The sequence below is a fragment of the Scardinius erythrophthalmus genome (assembly GCF_964197995.2).
Source record: "Scardinius erythrophthalmus genome assembly, chromosome: 23".
Lineage (NCBI taxonomy): Eukaryota > Metazoa > Chordata > Actinopteri > Cypriniformes > Leuciscidae > Scardinius > Scardinius erythrophthalmus.
This window is the reverse complement of record NC_138243.1, coordinates 21,213,401-21,231,693: the sequence shown is the minus strand read 5'-3', so window position 1 is coordinate 21,231,693 and position 18,293 is coordinate 21,213,401. Positions and strand designations below refer to the sequence as shown.

The window sequence follows — 18,293 nt, the reverse complement described above, 5'->3', positions numbered from 1 at the left end:
AAAATATAATTAATAAGCTGTACTATTGATGGCAATCTTACGGTGGTCCGTATGAGGAAAAACTACACTTCCCATAATGCAATTCGCGGGTCTTATTTCCGGTCCTGCGCGGTTTCTGGAGCGGATTGGAACCCGGAGTCAGGATTCACTAAATGTGTAGACGTTTGGAAAACAGGTAATGACTTTATGCTAAACTTGTGAGGTAGTTATATTCAAACGCATTGAACGAAATCCCCAAATGCTCCTCATTCAAAGGTGCAGCAGCAATGAAAAGTGTGAGCGAAGCGAGTTTGTTGTGCTTTGCGCTTTCAAACGCTCTGGCTCCAGATGAGCGCTGCGTCTCCATTCCATCCGCCATGCCGATTGTTCTTTGTTACATTTGCATTGCTGAAAGAGAGCGAGCGCAGCCTGAGATCGGAGTTAAAACCCGGCTACAGTTTGAAATCTTCCCAAATCACGGATTCTGTCCGCATCGGTCCGTATTGTACTCTTTCCCTGGCTGCTTACAGGCGTTTCATTCGCGGACAGCTCCCTGTACTGCGTTGATAAAGAACGTCATGCGTTGTGATTGTTGATCTTGGGAGCATCAACAAAATCTGTTGCATTGTGTAATGGGTTTTGTTGACTGTCAGCAATGCAATCAACACAACGTTATAATGGAAAAGTGCTTTTAAATTAATTGTTTTTACATTTAGATCTGAAGGACTTATAATTTTAAACGTATTATTTCAAATAATTTTCTCCTTATACATACTAGGCATAGGTTTAGTCCAGATTTATAAAGTTATATAAAAAATATATTAAAAACCCAGTTCATACCAAATGCTTAAATACACCCGATGAACGTTTTTAAAATGTCATATATATATATATATATATATATATATATATATATATATATATATATATATATATATATATATATATATATATATATATATATATTAAAAATAATATATGATATACAAAAAACCCTCATTTTAAACGCAGATTTTTTGGGGAAACTATAAATGTTATAGCATAAGTTATTTGACATAGTATTTTATTATTATTATTATTATATTTGTAACAAATTACTTTAGTACTTTAATAATTGGATGTTTACCAAAGCTGATTTTTTTTATTATTAGTTATTAAATAATATTTGTGGAAAATGGTTTTACATTTTTCCAATATATGTAGTCAACATGAAAAAAAAGTTTATATTTCTAAGAACTTGCATGTTTTTAATATTTTAATGTCATATGTTTCAAAATATAATTTAAAATGGTCTCAGATGTGTTTTATATGTAAATATATATATATGTATGTGTGTGTGTGTGTGTGTTATTAATAAGTATCATAAGGACAGCATGCTGTTACATGTGTTAAAACTAATGTATGTATTTGATGCATCATCTTTAGGGTGTCAGAATGGCAGAGCAGACACCAGATGAGTTTATTTGTAAGTGCACAACTATAATCTTGCTTGTTTATGAATATGCATGAAACATTATTGTCACTAGTGAGCTTTTTTGCAGTGTCCTTGTTTTACTCAAGTACATGCCATAATATTGCATGTGACTCTTCTCCCTGCAGGGTGTGAGGACTGCGGGCAGTACCATGACTCTGAGTGTCCTGAGTTGGGACCCATCGTCACAGTGAAGGACTCATTTGTTCTAAGTCGGGCACGGTGAGCGGACATGGGTGGCTTTTGGCCAAATACCCTCAAAAAGGGTCTTGGCACCGCCTGAGAGCACTGACCCCAATTAGATGGTCATATATTGATGTTTTTATGTTTATTATGTTGTCTTATGTTTATTATCAGTATATATGTATGACTTGGTATTTCTTTTAATGGGAAATTCTTGGACTAGGTGCTTGAATTTCTTAGTGCCTTTGTGACATTTATCGACAATAACAGTAGGCCTATGCATTACATTATGACAGGGTTTCCCAAACTGGGGTTAATGGAAGAACTGCAGGGGGATTGTGAGATGAAAGCTAAAGTTCATACATAATTAAATCATAAAAATGTACAATTTGTACAATTTTAATTTAAAAAACATTTTGTTACATATATTACAAATTTAAATATCATAAATTTTGTCTGTACACTGTCCTTCAAAAGTTTGGGGTCAGTAAGATTGTTTAAGAGAAAACATTTCTCTCTTAAGATCACCAAGGATGCCTTATTTGATCATAAAAACAGTTAAAAAAAATTCAATTTTAAGGACCTTCTTTACTTTTTTTAAATATATTTTAAAATGTATTTTATTCCTGGGATGGCAAAGGTACATTTTCAGCATCATTACTCCAGTCTTCAGCGTCACATGATCCTTCAGAAACCATTCTAACGTGCTGATTTGCTGCTCAAGAAACATTTAAAGCAGCAAAAACTGTTTTCTATTCACATTTTTTTTACTGTATTTTTGTTCAGATAAATACAGCCTACTTGAGCATAAGCATTAACATTACAAAACATTAAGAAATTCTTAATTATTCCACACTTTTGGCTGCATATGAAATTTTTACTTAAGAACATAATCATTGTCCATGTTCCAGGTCATCCTTACCAGACAGCTTGGAGATCAGATCAGCTGAGGAGGGGAACGAAGGCGTGTTTGTACTTAGACGGCTGGTTAAAAGGACTCGATTTGGCCCTTTTGAGGCCAAGAGGGTTCCAAGCCTTCAAATTGAGGGTGCATTTCCTTTAAAGGTAAACAAAAGACCATTAATATGCCACTCCTAACCACATGACCTATACTTAATGTTTTCTCTATTGTGCATCTTAGATATTCCAGAAGGACGGATCGGTGGTGTGTTTTGACTCCTCCAATGAAGACGACTGTAACTGGATGATGTTGGTTCGGCCTGCCACAGACCACCAACACCAAAATCTGACGGCCTACCAGCAAGATGATGATGTTTACTTTAATACATCACAGGTGCATTGATGCCGCACTGTCACTTCTGTTCCTTTAATAGCACTGTGGTTATATAGTGAAGATAGTTATGCTATCAAATAATGCATAACTTAGATTGTAAAATGAAATTATTGCAGCGTTCTATTAAACTTCAAATGGCAATTTATTCAAATTGTTCTTTCATTTCCTCCATTTCAGGATGTTCTGCCTGGAACAGAATTGAGAGTCTGGTATGGGGCATTTTATGCCAAAAAAATGGATCGGCTTGTTCTTAGGTCACCTGTACTTCCACCTCCAACAGGTATGTGTGCTTTAAAGTATCTGTGCAGTGTGCAGTATACGTATACTTAATGACGTAATTTATCATTTTGCCTCTTCAGAAATGGTGTCCTGCAAACCTGGAGTCCCTTCGGCGAAGGGGCCACCAACAGAAACCCTTCCTGTCCCAGAGCAACTGCTCTGCCAAACCCCTGCAGACGCACCTGTCCAGCAGGTTGCAGAGGCGCTACCCCAAAACAACACGGCCAACGTTGCCCCCACCCCACCAGAGCCAACCAGAAAACAAGGCAGACCAAGACGGACAAAAGCACAGAAACTTGCGCCGAGTGGATCAGCTGATTCCGATCAAGGTGAGGTGGGGATTTCAGGGGTATAAAGGGGTTTGATTGGTTTTTAAAGGGGTCATATAATGTCATTTTTGTACAAGCTAATATGATTCTTTAGGGTCTAAATTAAAAGTTTGTAATATACTTTAATTAAAAATTCTCATTAGTATTGTAAGAAAACACAAATTTTACCTGGTCAAAAACAGCTCTGTTTTCAGCACGCCGTTTGAGTGCATGTGTCTTTAAATGATAATGAGCTTTGCTCACCCCGCCCCTCTGTTCTGTGCGTACACCGTTTGTAACACAATAACACAATAACTATAACGCGTTGTTCATTATAAACGTGGGATTATGAATAATACTGAGAACGTCATACATAGAAAACATGCCGTAATGTACCCTGAGTGAAAACAGCCGCATTCACCGTGAAGCGTGCAAGCAATTTGCAAAGATTAATATAAAGGTTAATAAAACGTTACACTCACTTCAGTTCTTCTGGAGGTGCAGCAGGAACACGAATAGTTGGTACCGATCCTTTTTTCAGGAGCAGCTTCTTAGCAAATAACCAGCTTTACTGACCCTCGTTTGTAAAGCAGTCTGGTGAAATGATTCGCGCAAACATGAAAGCATTGCTGTTGATCATTGGGAATATTCCCTTCGAAAACAAAACTCAACCACTTGCGTCTTCAGCGGTTCGGATTTAGGAACATCAAAATGACTGCTGTGCTCCTTATTACACCCAAGAACAGAACACCACAATCGCTTAGACGCCATTCTACTCAGTGCTCCAGCTATCAACAATGAACGCGTGGTCACAAAATCGAACAGCTTGATTACAGAGAAGGGAAAACATATAAGAAGATTAAAAAAAAACCACTGGATGGATTTTTATCATTTTATGATGGTTGTGTACAGGCACTGCCAACACACATTTCAGTACAATCAGCTTGTAAAAGTGCATGTACCATTATATGACCCCTTTAAAGCATGTTTTGCAGAGAAGTAACACACGAAAAATAGTTTGAATGAGCTTTATTTTTCACTTCCCATCTAGCAGAATCCACTGTTCCTGCATCTGGTGAGCCGCCTCTCAGTACTTTGGCTCCTGATGTTCCCCTTACTGTACTGGATGTCCAAGAGGTCATGGTGGCTGGAGACGGCCCGCCACACAAAACATCTCGGGTGACACGCTCCCCCATATCCTCTGGGAAGTAAGGACAACCTTTACGATTCACTTATGTCACATCCTCTGGGTTTTAAAACATACACTACTGTTTAAAAGTTTGGGGTTTGTCTTATTTAAAGAAAGAAAGAAAGAAATACTTCTTTATAAATACATTTATAATGTCACAAAAGATTTCTACTTTAAATAATATAATATTATATTGTATACTGTATATATATATATATATATATATATATATATATATATATATTAACTTTATATTCATCAAAGAATCCTAAAAAATGTATCATGTTTCCAAATATTAACTGTTTTCAATGATGAGAAATGTTTATTGAGCTCCAAATCATTATATTAAAATGATTTCTGAAGGATCATGTGACACTGAAGACTGGAGTAATGATGCTGAAAATTCAGCTTTGCATCACAGGAATAAATTACATTTTCAAATATATTAAAATAGAAAACAGGAATTTAAATTGTAATAATATTTCCCAATAATACTGATTTTTACTGTATTTTTGCTCAAATAAATGCAGCCACGGTGAAAAACATGATCAAATCTTACTGACCCCAAACTTTTGAACAGTTGTGTAATTTCACTTGAACAATTCTTGACCCTGTTTTTCTGTTAGATCTGGTGTGAGGAGGCGATCTCTGCGGCAGGGCGGTGATCATAAAAGAGTTTACCAGTGCTGCCTCTGCTGTAAGGTGTTTCAGAACAGCAGCAACCTCAACCGACACATCCGTTCCCACGGTAACTCTCCCATCATCCCTGGAAATAACTGATCACACTGCATAACAGCATTTGAGGTTATTAGATGTGCCATATGCTGAATACTTTTGTGTCACTTACAGGTGATAAGTGTTTTAAATGTGACGAGTGTGACAAGATGTTCAGTCGAAAAGAGAGTCTTAAGCAGCATATATCTTACAAACACAGCAAGAATCAGGTATGGCAATTTTTTAACCAATAAATTCATGTTTAGTTAAAAATAGCATGTTTTAAAATGTCAAGATACATTCATTTGACACATATCTGTGTGTCTTTTATGTTTTATTTGTGTGTGTTTTCTTAGTCTGATATAGAGTATAGGTACAAATGTTCAACCTGTGAGAAATCCTTCCGAGTGGAAAATGCCTTAAGATTTCATAACTGCAGGACAGGTAAAAAAAAAAAAAAAAAAAAAGTTTCATTTTAATATTCATTCATTATAATAAGTACATTTTTGTGTTTTATATTTATGGGGAGTTATTCAAATTTACATAATAAATAATAATATTAATACTGCTACTACTAATAATAATCATTTTTAATATAATTATTGATGATGATAATAATGTTTGTGTTTTATTAAAAATAATATTTTATTATATCTTTTTTAATAAGTTATTGTATTATTGGTCAATTTACTTTTTTGAGCTGTTTGTTTAATTAAGTTTTCATTTTACGGTAACACTACAATAAGATTTCATTTGTTAACATGAACAAGAAAGAACAATACTTCTACAGCATTTATTAATCTTAAATAAATAAATAAATAATGTTAATCTCAGCATTTACTACTACATCTTACCATAACTACATCTGTTAACATAAGTTAATGCACTGTGAACTAACTTGAACATGAATATTTTTATTACAGTAACTAACATTAAGGTTAATAAATGCTGTAAAAATATATTGCTGATTGTTAATATTAGTTAATGCATTGACTAATGTCAACTAATGAGACCTTAATTATTAACAATTTGACTTTTTTTTGTTGCATGATTTGAGTTATAAAACACGCCTATTGAAATTTATTTTACAAATGTATCGTACAAACGAACACAATATGTATTCGACCGTATGCACAACATCTATTTTGTATGTTTCCCTCTTGTTGCAGATGACAAAACGTTCCAGTGTGAGATATGTTCAAGGTTTTTCTCCACTAACAGTAATTTGTCCAAGCACAAGAAGAAACACGGAGAGAAGCTGTATGCGTGTGAGATCTGCAATAAGATGTTCTACCGCAAAGATGTCATGCAGGACCACCAGAGGCGGCATGTTGTTGGTGAGTTATGAACGTTGCTTCTTCAAATAAAACAAGAAAATACTCTGTGCCCATGTAGAATATTCATATAAAGTGATTTTGAAAGTAAAATGGCAGGTAAAGTCTGTTTATCTAATCAGTAAATAAACACAAACATCTGCTCTACTTGAGTTCTCTGTTTCTAGGCCTCATTAACTTTCTTTGTCCTTTTCTGTAGGTAAAGACCATCAACCATTGTCACAATGCACTAATGGCTTTCACCACCCATTGCTTTTCCACAGGTCCGAAAAACATGAAACGAGAGGAGCTTGAAGCGAACGGGGAGGAGGGAAGCAAATACAGAAAGGAGCCTTCGGCGTGTCCCATTTGTGGAAAGGTGGTGTTCCTACACCAAGGACACCATATTTGTTGTTGATATCAGATCTGTGTAGTATGGAAGCTTGTTTCCGCCACTGAATAAATAATAATTGCGACTTTTTATCTCACAATTGCGATATATCAAGTCAGAATTGTGACTTTTTTCTCAGAATTGTGAGATATGAAGTCGCAATTGCGAGATATAAAGTCGCAATTCTGAGAAATAAAGTCGCAATTCTGAGAAATAGTTGCAATTGGGAGATATAAAGTCAGAATTGCATGATATAAAGTCGCAATTGCGTGTTATAAAGTCAGAATTGTGAGATATAAACTATTCTGAGGTAAAAAAAAAAAAAAAAAAAAAAAAAAGTCAGTCTTTTTTTCCCTTAGAATTGGAATTATATCTCGCAATTCTGACTTTATTTCACGCAATTCTGACTTTATTTCACGCAATTCTGACTTTATATCTCGAAATTCTGACTTTATTTCACGCAATTCTGACTTTATATCTCGCAATTCTGAGAAATAAAGTCAGAATTTAGAGATGTAAACTCGGAATTGTGAGATAAAAAGTCGCAATAATCTTTTAAAATGTTTTATTCTGTGGCGGAAAAAAGCTTCCATAGTGTAGCATTGAATAAATAAATAAAATAAATAACTTTTTATTCCAGGTGTTTTCCTGTCGGAGTAACATGAACAAACACTTACTAACCCACGGGGACAAGAAATACACCTGTGAGATCTGTGGCCGCAGGTTCTTCCGTGTGGACGTCCTGAGAGATCACATACATGTACACTTTAAGGTGAGGAATAGTGATATGCAAAATTATCTTTTCATTATCAAGTATGACCAGTTGACTAGTCAGCCTGAAGGAAGTGCTGAATAAATAGGGTCCACTACGTCCCATCAAAACATTTTTGTTAAGGGGCATTTAAATGCTTAAAGCATCATTTTAAAAAAAAGTTAGTTAGCTAGTTGAGCATAATGACTACTCTAAAAAGAGTTCATATGTTGTGGTGTACTCTAAATGAAGTCCAAAACCATCTCTTTCAGGACATCGCCTTAATGGACGAGCAGGAAAGAGAGGACTTCATTAAAAAGATTGGCATCTCTATGGAGGAGAGTGACGACAGTTCTGATGAGGAAGATGAGAAGAACGATCCTGAACATCACAAATACAGCTGCAAGAAATGTCAGGTAAAGTAGGAGCTAATGTCATAATTGATTAAACTGTTCTGATGTCTCTTGACGTTTTTATATATACACTCACCGGCCACTTTATTAGGTATACTTTGCTAGTACTGGGTTGGAGCCCCTTTTGCCTTCAGAACTGCCTTAATTCTTCATGGCATAGATTCAACAAGGTGTTGGAAACATTCTTTAGAGATATTGGTCCCTATTGACATGATAGCATCACGCAGTTGCTGCAGATTTGTCGACTGCACATGTATGATGCGAATGCACATCCCAAAGTATGGAGGCCATTTGAGTGTAGTGAACTCATTGCCATGTTCAAGAAACCAGTTCGAGATGATTTGAGCTTTGTGACATGGCATGTTATCCTGATGGAAGTAGCCATCAGAGGATGGGTACATGAGGTCATAAAGGGATGGACATGGTCAGAAACAATACTCAGGTAGGCTGTGGCGTTTAAACGATGCAATTGTACTAAGGGGCCCAAACTGTGCCGAGAAAACATCCCACACACCATTACACCACTACCTCCAGCCTGAACTGTTGATTCAAGGCAGGATGGATCCATGCTTTTATTTTGTTTTTGCCAAATTCTGGCCCTACCGTATGAATGTTGCAGCAGAAATTGAGACTCATCAGACCAGGCAATGTTTTTCCAATTCTCTACTATCCAATTTTGGTGAGCCCATCTGAATCGTAGCTTCAGTTTCCTGTTCTTAGCTGACAGGAGTGGCACCGGTGTGTCTTCTACTGCTGTAGCCCATCTGCTTCATGGTTCGACGTGTTGTGCGTTCAGAGACGCTCTTCTGCATACATTTGTTGTAACGAGTGGTTATTTGAGTTACTGTTGGCTTTCTATCAGCTTGAGCCAGTCTGGCCATTCTTCTCTGACCTCTGGCATCATCATGGCATACATTTTCACGCATAGTGTGTGAAAATCCCTATAGATCAGCAGTTTCTGAAATACTCAGACCACTGGCTGTCTGGCACCAACAACCATGCCACATTCAAAGTCACTTAAATCACCATTCTTCCCCAGTCTGATGCTCAGTTTAAACTTCAGCAGATCGCCTTGACCATCTCTACATGCTTAAATGTATTGAAGTGCTGCCATGTGATTGGCTTATTAGATCTGCCTGAATGAGCAATTGAACAGGTGTATCTAATAAAGTTTTTTTTTAAATTGTATCAAAAATTGAGTATCTATCACTTAATTTATTTATTGTTAAAAAAAAAGTACATTCAAATGTGTAATGCTAGAATTAGAATACAGTAAAAATGTAGAAAAAAATAATCAGTTTATGTTTTTATATTTATTCAGTTTCATTTATATGCACCACTATATAAACAATAAGTAGTAATACAATAAAACATATTTCCACTAAAACATTTTGATGTATAAAAATACACATCCATTTCACTTCTTAATGTATAGACTTCCATGAACATTTTTGAGTCGTGAACCAACAAGTAGAACCAATTGTTTAATCAAATTTAATTGATTCACAGAAACATTTAATTGCTAAATAAAAAGTATATTAAAAATCATGATGTTGCTTAGTCTTATATTCCCAGCAAAATAGTTTTATTTATTATCATGAACATTCATTCTCTCTCCACCACTTTTCAACTACCTTCATCAGGTGACATTCGCCAAGGGTCGTGACTACTTGAAACACATAATGGACATGCATAAGGAAAAAGGTTACAACTGCACAATGTGCAACCGCCGTTTTGCTCTGAAGGCCACGTACAACGCTCACCTGGTCATCCACCGAGACCACCTGCCCGATCCTGCAGTGCAGAAGTAAGACAGAGAGATTGGATTTCAAATATTTGCTTCCTCACGAGGCTTTAGAAAAACATTTAAGATTCTTTTTAGCAGGAAAGTTAAATGCCATTCCTTTCTCCACAGATACATTCATCCGTGTGACATGTGCGGACGGATCTTCAACAGCATCGGCAACCTGGAGAGGCACAAAATCATCCACACAGGTGAGTCTTAGTACTACAAGTAAAGCACACAGGTAGAAAAATAGATATTATGCTCTAAACTGAACAATTGCTTTGATTTTTAAAGTATTTAATCACTTACATTTTATAGACAAGGCTTAATTAAAAGTGATAAACCCTCTGGCCGCTGCAGGAGTGAAAAGCCATGGCTGTGATCAGTGTGGAAAGTCCTTCGCTAGGAAAGACATGCTAAAGGAACATCTGAGAGTCCATGACAACGTCAGAGACTTCCTGTGTGCAGAGTGTGGGAAAGGTGCGGACACTTATCTCCCTCTCCATCCCATAATACACCTTGCATAATAATGTGAAACACTGTCACTGCGTCCCAGTTCACCTTCTTATACTATGCCCTAAAATTATGTACTGTTTTTGTGAAGAAAAAGTACATAATTTTGAGTGTGTAGCAGAGGAGTACGCAAGTTTTGGGATATACTACTTTGTCAGAATTAAAGGACAAGTTCGGTATTTTACACTTAAAGCCCTGTTTACAGATCGTTTCTGATGAAATAGAACGGTTAAGATTAAAATTTGGACACATGCTGCTGTCCCGAGAATTTTAGGTTTCTTTCGCTTTCCCCAAAACCTCTAGAATGGGTGTATAGGTGCACTGGAACAATACTTCATAAAACACATTAAACTTTCGTTTACAAAGACCTGAAACTCACCGAGTGGTCAGGGATGTTCACTGATATGCTCACACAAAAATCGCTGCAAAAGATGCTTTCCAACAGGTTTTATCGTAGTTTTTGTCCAACTCCATTGACTTGTATTGAATGTGCTGTGTGCGGTACGATATTACTCCGCCGCTTCTTCTTCTGCTTCTTCTGTGTATTCAATGAAATGCCAGTGGTTTGCTTGCAATTGGCAAAGGTGCATTATCGCCACCAACTGGGCTGGAGTGTCTATTATTCAAGCTCTCAACGGAAGAATCTACGGGTGTGAGACGTTTGGAAAAATAGATCCACAGTTTTACAACGAATGGTAAAACACCTGTTGGAAAGCATCTTTTGCAGCGATTTTTGTGTGAGCATATCAGTGAACACCCCTGACCACTCGGTGAGTTTCACGTCTTTGTAAACGAAAGTTTAATGCGTTTTATGAAGTATTGTTCCAGTGCACCTATACACCCATTCTAGAGGTTTTGGGGAAAGCGAAAGAAACCTAAAATTCTCGGGACAGCAGCATGTGTCCAAATTTTAATCTTAACCGTTCTATTTCATCAGAAACGATCTGTAAACAGGGCTTTAAGTGTAAAATACCGAACTTACCCTTTAACGGACAGCTCTGTCACTTAGTTATGTGCATCCTGTCACCTTTTAAACTGCCCTGCCAATCATCTTGTCACAGTTAAAATCCTCCACATTAAATGTATACCATTTTGGACGTTGATCTGGCAGTCATGGGTCTTTCATGCGGAGAACTCTCCTCATGTGTTTGCAGTTTGCATAATGATGCATTCGAAAGTTAATGACCAAATTTATCTGTACAAAAGTTCACAATGCTGTTGCAGACATAGGCGCCGATACCGTGGGTGCTCCGGGGCTCGAGCACCCACGGAAAATACCGAGCACCCACGGAAAATACCGAGCACCCACGTGTGCCAGACTGCCAGTAGGCGCTCTGTCTACATTCATTTAAAATTAATCATTGCAGTCGGTGATATGTGAAGCGTCTGTCACACTGTGATTGGTTATGTCGCAGTCAGTCGAGTAGTATCGCCCATAGATATCTATGGTATCGCCTGCTCCATATCCTATCCACCAATCACAGCGTTTCTCGGATGAAAAGCCTCTTTAGTGACCCTGCTCTGTACACAGCTGCAGCGCAGTCAGGGCCGGATTAACCATTAGGGCAACTGGGCACTTGCCCAGGGGCCCATGACATCTAGGGGGCCCTGACAGGTAGGAAATACACAGAAATTTAATAAAGTTATCAAACTCTTTACGATCTTCTTCACTGCATAAAGTGCATCTACGCGGGTTCACGCGACTTTCCTGCCTCCCAGCTGAACGCCAGCGACGCTGGTTGAGCGCGGTAAAGTTCGTTTCAGTTTCGATATTAGCCGGACATTTGTTCTAACAAAGATATCAATAGCAAGATTAGTTTTAACATTATGTCACCATTGTATATCGACATGATGAAATATTCGTTCAAAATCATTCGTGCATTAATGCTGCATAATTATAGCCTACCTGAGAATGCTTTGACGCGTTAGAGCGCACGATGCTTAATATAAGCATATATTATATATATATAAGGGAACGTCTGCCAAATCCACCAACTGCGGTAATCGTAGTCTATAATTTGTATTATTTAAAATTACTTTTAACATTTAAAAACAGACGTTTTCAAATTCCAAAGCTTGCAGAAGGTTCCTAATGTCAATACTGACTTTACAGCTATACAGCTTTCCTGGTAGCCTTGAGTAAATTAACATGTCTAAGAAAATGATTCATAAAACGTATAAATATCAGTTGAGCCTATGTTTATTTTCGTCATTGACACAGACGAAAATGAAAAGACTGTCAAAGTTCAGCTTTAGGAGAGGTAGAAGTAGGCCTATAAGAATACTGAGAGAATAAGAAATATGAAGATAAGGAGAGAGCAGACAAATAATCTAATGACAAGGTTTTAAAGAGAGCCTATTTCTTATAATTTTTTGGCCTTCAAAAGTCCTAAATTGCACATATGTAGGTCAGAGAAATCCAAATTTTCTCGGGGGAGCATGCCCCCGAACCCCCCTAACTACGGGGGGCCTTGAGTCTTGTTGCCCAGGGCACAGGAAATTGTTAATCCGGCCGTGAGCGCAGTTCTTTTAATTCTGTTCCTTCTGAAGAATTAACCGCAATGGTGAGTTAACAAATCTAATTTTTACTGTGTGGACTTGTGTGACAGAGTCCTGCGCGGGTTCGGGTAGCCTACCCGCAAATTTTGCTCAAACGGGTGCGGGTCGGGTCGGACACGGGGGAAACACGGGTCTAAACATGGGTTTAAAACAATCATGTGCAAACGTACAAATATATGCACATCTTTAGGAACACATCTACAAAAATATGCCCGTATTTCAAGTTAAAAAAATAATAATTTAAAATCCACATCAGTTTATTTGTGCCCACGCCCTCCCAACTTTTAAAAAGTCATCATAACCGCGCGCGCACGCGATCTGCTTGCAGTCGTCGAGATGGATGCTGAGGAGTTGAAGAAAAGAATAGCTAGATGGTAAAGTTGTCGACAAAACTGAAGAAAACAATGTTGTGAAAGGCTTTGCTGCATGCATTTTCGTGTTGGATAGCCGCAAATGCGGAACTTTATCGCGGAGGAAGCACGCAGATAACTGTTTCTGTGGTAACAAACCAAGCAGTTCTATCGAACAGTATTTTTCAAATTTAACACTGTTAAGTGTCGGCCGCTGTCCATTTCCTAAGGTTCTGAAGTGCAAAAAAATTGATTTTTTTTTTTTTAAAGGGCGTACGCCCATGAGCACCCACGGAGGAAAACATAAATCGGCGCCTATGGTTGCAGATGAAATATAATGTGGATAACAGTGTAAAAATCTATTTTCGTCAGGTTAGATATAATAAATCACTCAAACCCCTTTATCTAAACCTCTCTTCTTAGCCTCTGGACTCACATATCCGGCATGTTTGTAGTTTTTTAACACTTTTTATTTGTGTTTGTAGTTCTACTTAAATTCTCGTCCATAGCCGTTCTAACCATAGATTCTAACCGGAAAAAGTAGACCAATCGGGTATCTTTGGAATATTCATTTCAACACTACGATTTTGGACACAATAATTCTAATTTCGATTACTATTAAGGATGGATAGTATGCGAATTGGGACGCAGCATGTAGCTCAATTTTAACTGGATCAGGACATAAATGCATCTGTGTTTTCCAGGCATGAAGACAAAACATGCTCTACGGCATCATATGAAACTGCACAAGGGAATTAAAGAATATGAATGTAAAGAGTGTAACCGCAAATTTGCCCAGAAAGTCAACATGCTGAAGCATTACAAAAGACACACGGGTGAGGATCACATCATACTGTAATATATAATGTTAATGTTACATATGATACATATTACAAAAATGTATTCAAAATATAATAATGTATTCCTTCAGGCACAAAGGACTTTATGTGTGAGCTGTGCGGGAAGACATTTAGTGAGAGAAACACAATGGAAACGCACAAGCTTATTCATACAGGTACAGTTCACTGAAATATTACACAGAGTTTGGTTTAATTACACTAAAACAGTCAAATATTTACTCTCGTCTGTCTTGTTTTTGCAGTTGGAAAGACGTTTTCTTGCGCTGTCTGTGACAAGAAGTATGTGACGCAGTATATGCTGCAGAAACACATGCAGTTGACCCATGAGAAGGTGGAGGCTCAGAGCTGTCACCTGTGCGGCACCAAAGTCTCCACACGTGCCTCCATGAACCGCCACATGCGCCGCAAACACCCCGAGGTGAGAAACAACCACATGCATCCAGTGTTAATGACAATACTGATTCAAATATTTATTTTTCTTTTGATATTGTCAATGATAATTAAGATGAAAGACGAGATGAGAGACGAAAATGACAAATAATGATAATTCACTTAAAACACGGTATGTAATATGACTAAATAAAGTTGAAAGAATGAACAAATCACAGATTCTTGATTTTATTGCGTTTAATAAAATGTCCCAACTTTTCTTGATTTGCGGTTGTAAATCAATGTTTAAATAAATAAACTATACATTTTTCAAAATGTTAATTTTTCAAGATAACTATCTATAAGTTTTCATCAAATAAATATTGTTTTTGTTGAGTAAATTACATGCTATTTTAGTCAGAGTAAATTGGGCGGGAAAAAAAATTAATGAATTTATGAAAGTAAAAAATGAATGAGTATGAAATCCCAAGATAGTGATTAATTTTAAAAGACATTTTCATTTCATATTTACAGAGCCACGCACATGACATCCAGACAAAAAATAATAATATCCTGGCCATGAATTAAGAATTCATTCCACAACTTTAATTCATTTGTTCCTTTGCTATAGTAAATCATGACCACATTGAACTAATTTGCTCCCTTGTTTTGATTGAACTAAAACAATGTAACAAATTTTTACAACGTGGCCATGATTTACTAAAACGAGGGATCAAATTATTATATTGTGTGCGTGATTTGCTTAAAATGAGGGAACTATTTAGTAAAATGTCCTGACGTAACTAACTAATTATTTACTACTATACTAGTAATTAACTAATTGTTAATTTGTGGCCATGATATACATATTTTTTGTCCGCATGTCATATGCGGGGCTCTGTACATATTGCATTTTTTGATCACACCTTTAATATGTTTGAGCTTATGGAAAGCCATATGTCTAAGCTTCATATGATCTTTCAGATTGTGACTGTACGATTGGGTGACTTTGATCTTCAAGAACCGTCAACAGTCGACGCCTCTACCATTAGTATTGCACAGGTTTGTCTTTTAACAACCTGTATTGCATGATGATAGACAGAGAATGAAAATTAAAGGAGGATAGGGTAATTTTTTTTGGTTATATTGTTGGTCTTTTTAATGCCTTTAATAGATAGGATAGCGTAGATGAGACAGGAAGCAATGGGGTGGAGAGAGAGGGGAACAGGACAGCCAGGACTCGAACTCTGGTCGCCTGAAGCAGATCTGCGCCACATGTCGGAGCGCTGTCCACAAGGCTATTGCTCTGACTTGAGAGACATTTCATTGTTTTTTTTTCATTATTTGGTTTCTGTTTGTTGTTCTCTCTGTTATTCAGCCCTCTCTGACTCTGGAGAAAGGCTCTCTCGCTGTGGAAAAAGTCTCCAGGAACTCCAATCCCTCCAAGAAGAGGGCAAAATTCCTGCCTCACGAGTCTGAGCTGTCTGATTCAGACGAGTACGCTGACTTCACCAGCAGAACCACTGAGTTCTCGAACACCGTGGGAGATGAAACCAACTCTGCTGTGCAGAGCATTCAGCAGGTTTGTTCCGTCAGAAATGATCTCTTAGCATTTCGCCCATTAAAGTCAACATGAAAACAAAATTGAGCATAGACTACCGTTCAAAGTTTGGGGTCAGTAAGATTTTTTTAATGAAATGAAAAATTCAACAAGGGAGCATTAAATTGATCAAAAATGACAGTAAAGACATTTCTAATGTTACAAAAGATTTGTATTTTAAATAAATGCTATTCTTTTGAACTTACTATTCATCAAAGAACCCTGAAAAAAATGCTGCAAGTTCAACTTTGCCATCACAGGAATAAATTACATTTTAATATATATTCATATTGTTACAAATATTTTGCAATATTCCTGTTTTTACTGTATTTTTGATAAAATAATTGCAGCCTTGGTGAGCATAAGAGTATTTGTTCAAAAACATTTAAAATTCTTACCGACCCCCTACTTTTGAACAGTAGTGTAACTTAAAAACAAAAGTTAATAATTTAGGTATCGCTACATTATAATGTAGTGTGAAAATGGATATTCAAATTTGACTAAATGTAAAAATAGAGAAAATGAGCATGCCCAAATAAATATCCAATATCAACCAATACTGATACATTTAAAAAGCTCTAACATCGTCTGATAACCGAGATGGTACCAATACGTACACTACAGTATCCCTAGAATCAATAAATTCCTGATGGATAAAATCAAAAGAAAAATTTCTTGTTGAATATTTTGTTTCACTCTGAAATTTCATAAGCAGAATGGGTTGCGAATGCCATTTCATGGACTTTTAAATATTTCAATTTGGTTGTGCATTTGATTTTTTAAATGTTGCTTCATTCAATTATATTGATTAATCTCCTCCGTCAAATGTTCACACACAGGTGGTAGTGTTGGCTGACCCCAGCGCCCCTCCAGCCCCCTCCAGCTCGGTCAGTTTAACCAACATCACTGTGACTCCCATCACCACACCCGCTCCCGCCCAGTTCAGCAGCCTGCAGCCTGTCGCCGTCAGCCACCTCGCTCCGAGCGATCGGTCCCTCACCCTGGACAGCTCCATCCTCACCGTGACCTTCGACGCCGTCAGCGGTTCAGCCATGCTGCACAACCGTCCAGCAGATCTCCAGTCAGAGGCGGTGGGGTCCACGGGGGCCGCGGCTCCGCAATCAGTGGCACATTTCATCAACCTCACCACCTTCGTCAACCCCATCTCCCACCAGCTGGAACAGCCCGCTTTAACCTGGAGGCCCGTCGCACCGGCCGATGGAGATCATGCCACCACCATAGATGACACCCAGACGGATGTTCAGTCCGCTCAGGCACCGTCAGAGCAGCCACAACCACTGCCAGAACAAAGGCATCAGATTCAGCCGCAAGTCACAGGACCTCCTCAACAACAGACCTCGGCAGCACCGCAGATGTTCAGCTACTGAGAAATCAAGTACATGATGTCATTTATAGCTACGGTCCCTTTTCGGAAATTGGACCAATATGAGGAAAGGATTTGTTATTAATTGAGCACTTCACGTTGTTGAAAGTACGCCTGTGACTTTAAGGGCAGCACAAGCCTTTTGTTGGAATTGACGAAAAACCAGTGGACAATTTCAACCAACTATTAAGATGATGAAGATTATTATTATTATTTTTTATGAATGCATGAAACGTCTGGTGATGATTTAAGAAAAAGCGAGGACCTTAGTTTTTCAAAATAACTAAAATTCTATTTGTTGTTTGATGTCATTCTGTAGCACCTGTGGAGTGATGATGTCAAAAAGAATGAATCTATAGAAATGCAATACATGGATATAGTGTATTGTGAGTGCTAACTGGAAATATTTTCTATTTTTTCTTTCCTTTTTTTTAGGAAAAATGAGTTGTCCTAATAAATGCATGTATGGATTTGTCTCAAATGTGTGAATATATCCACCAATAACTTTAAATTAAAAAAATCTCTCATTTCGTCCAATAACAGATACCAGTATGTAGTGTATCCCTAAAATCAAATCACATTTTGTT

The 18,293-nt window shown here is 37.4% G+C and overlaps 1 protein-coding gene across 4 annotated transcripts; it reads left to right on the top strand.

Annotated features, from left to right (window-relative positions):
- Window positions 1-100: 100 nt before the first annotated feature.
- Window positions 101-18,249, top strand: prdm15 (PR domain containing 15). 4 transcript variants are annotated; one of them, XM_081353862.1, is made up of 24 exons: window positions 111-175; window positions 1,405-1,444; window positions 1,579-1,672; window positions 2,545-2,698; window positions 2,775-2,927; window positions 3,105-3,207; window positions 3,287-3,535; window positions 4,569-4,722; window positions 5,330-5,451; window positions 5,553-5,647; window positions 5,774-5,861; window positions 6,587-6,754; window positions 7,015-7,109; window positions 7,762-7,893; window positions 8,145-8,288; window positions 9,929-10,092; window positions 10,201-10,280; window positions 10,432-10,551; window positions 14,198-14,329; window positions 14,425-14,508; window positions 14,596-14,771; window positions 15,707-15,784; window positions 16,101-16,304; window positions 17,162-18,249. In XM_081353862.1, exons 2-24 carry the CDS (start codon window positions 1,414-1,416, stop codon window positions 17,708-17,710), a joined length of 3,369 nt encoding a protein of 1,122 aa, XP_081209988.1. In that variant the 5' UTR covers window positions 111-175; window positions 1,405-1,413; the 3' UTR covers window positions 17,711-18,249. The 4 variants fall into 4 exon arrangements, with proteins under 4 accessions (XP_081209990.1, XP_081209988.1, XP_081209987.1 ...); XM_081353861.1 differs by having other exon boundaries at window positions 4,566-4,722; XM_081353864.1 differs by lacking the exon at window positions 15,707-15,784 and having other exon boundaries at window positions 101-175.
- Window positions 18,250-18,293: the final 44 nt, after the last annotated feature.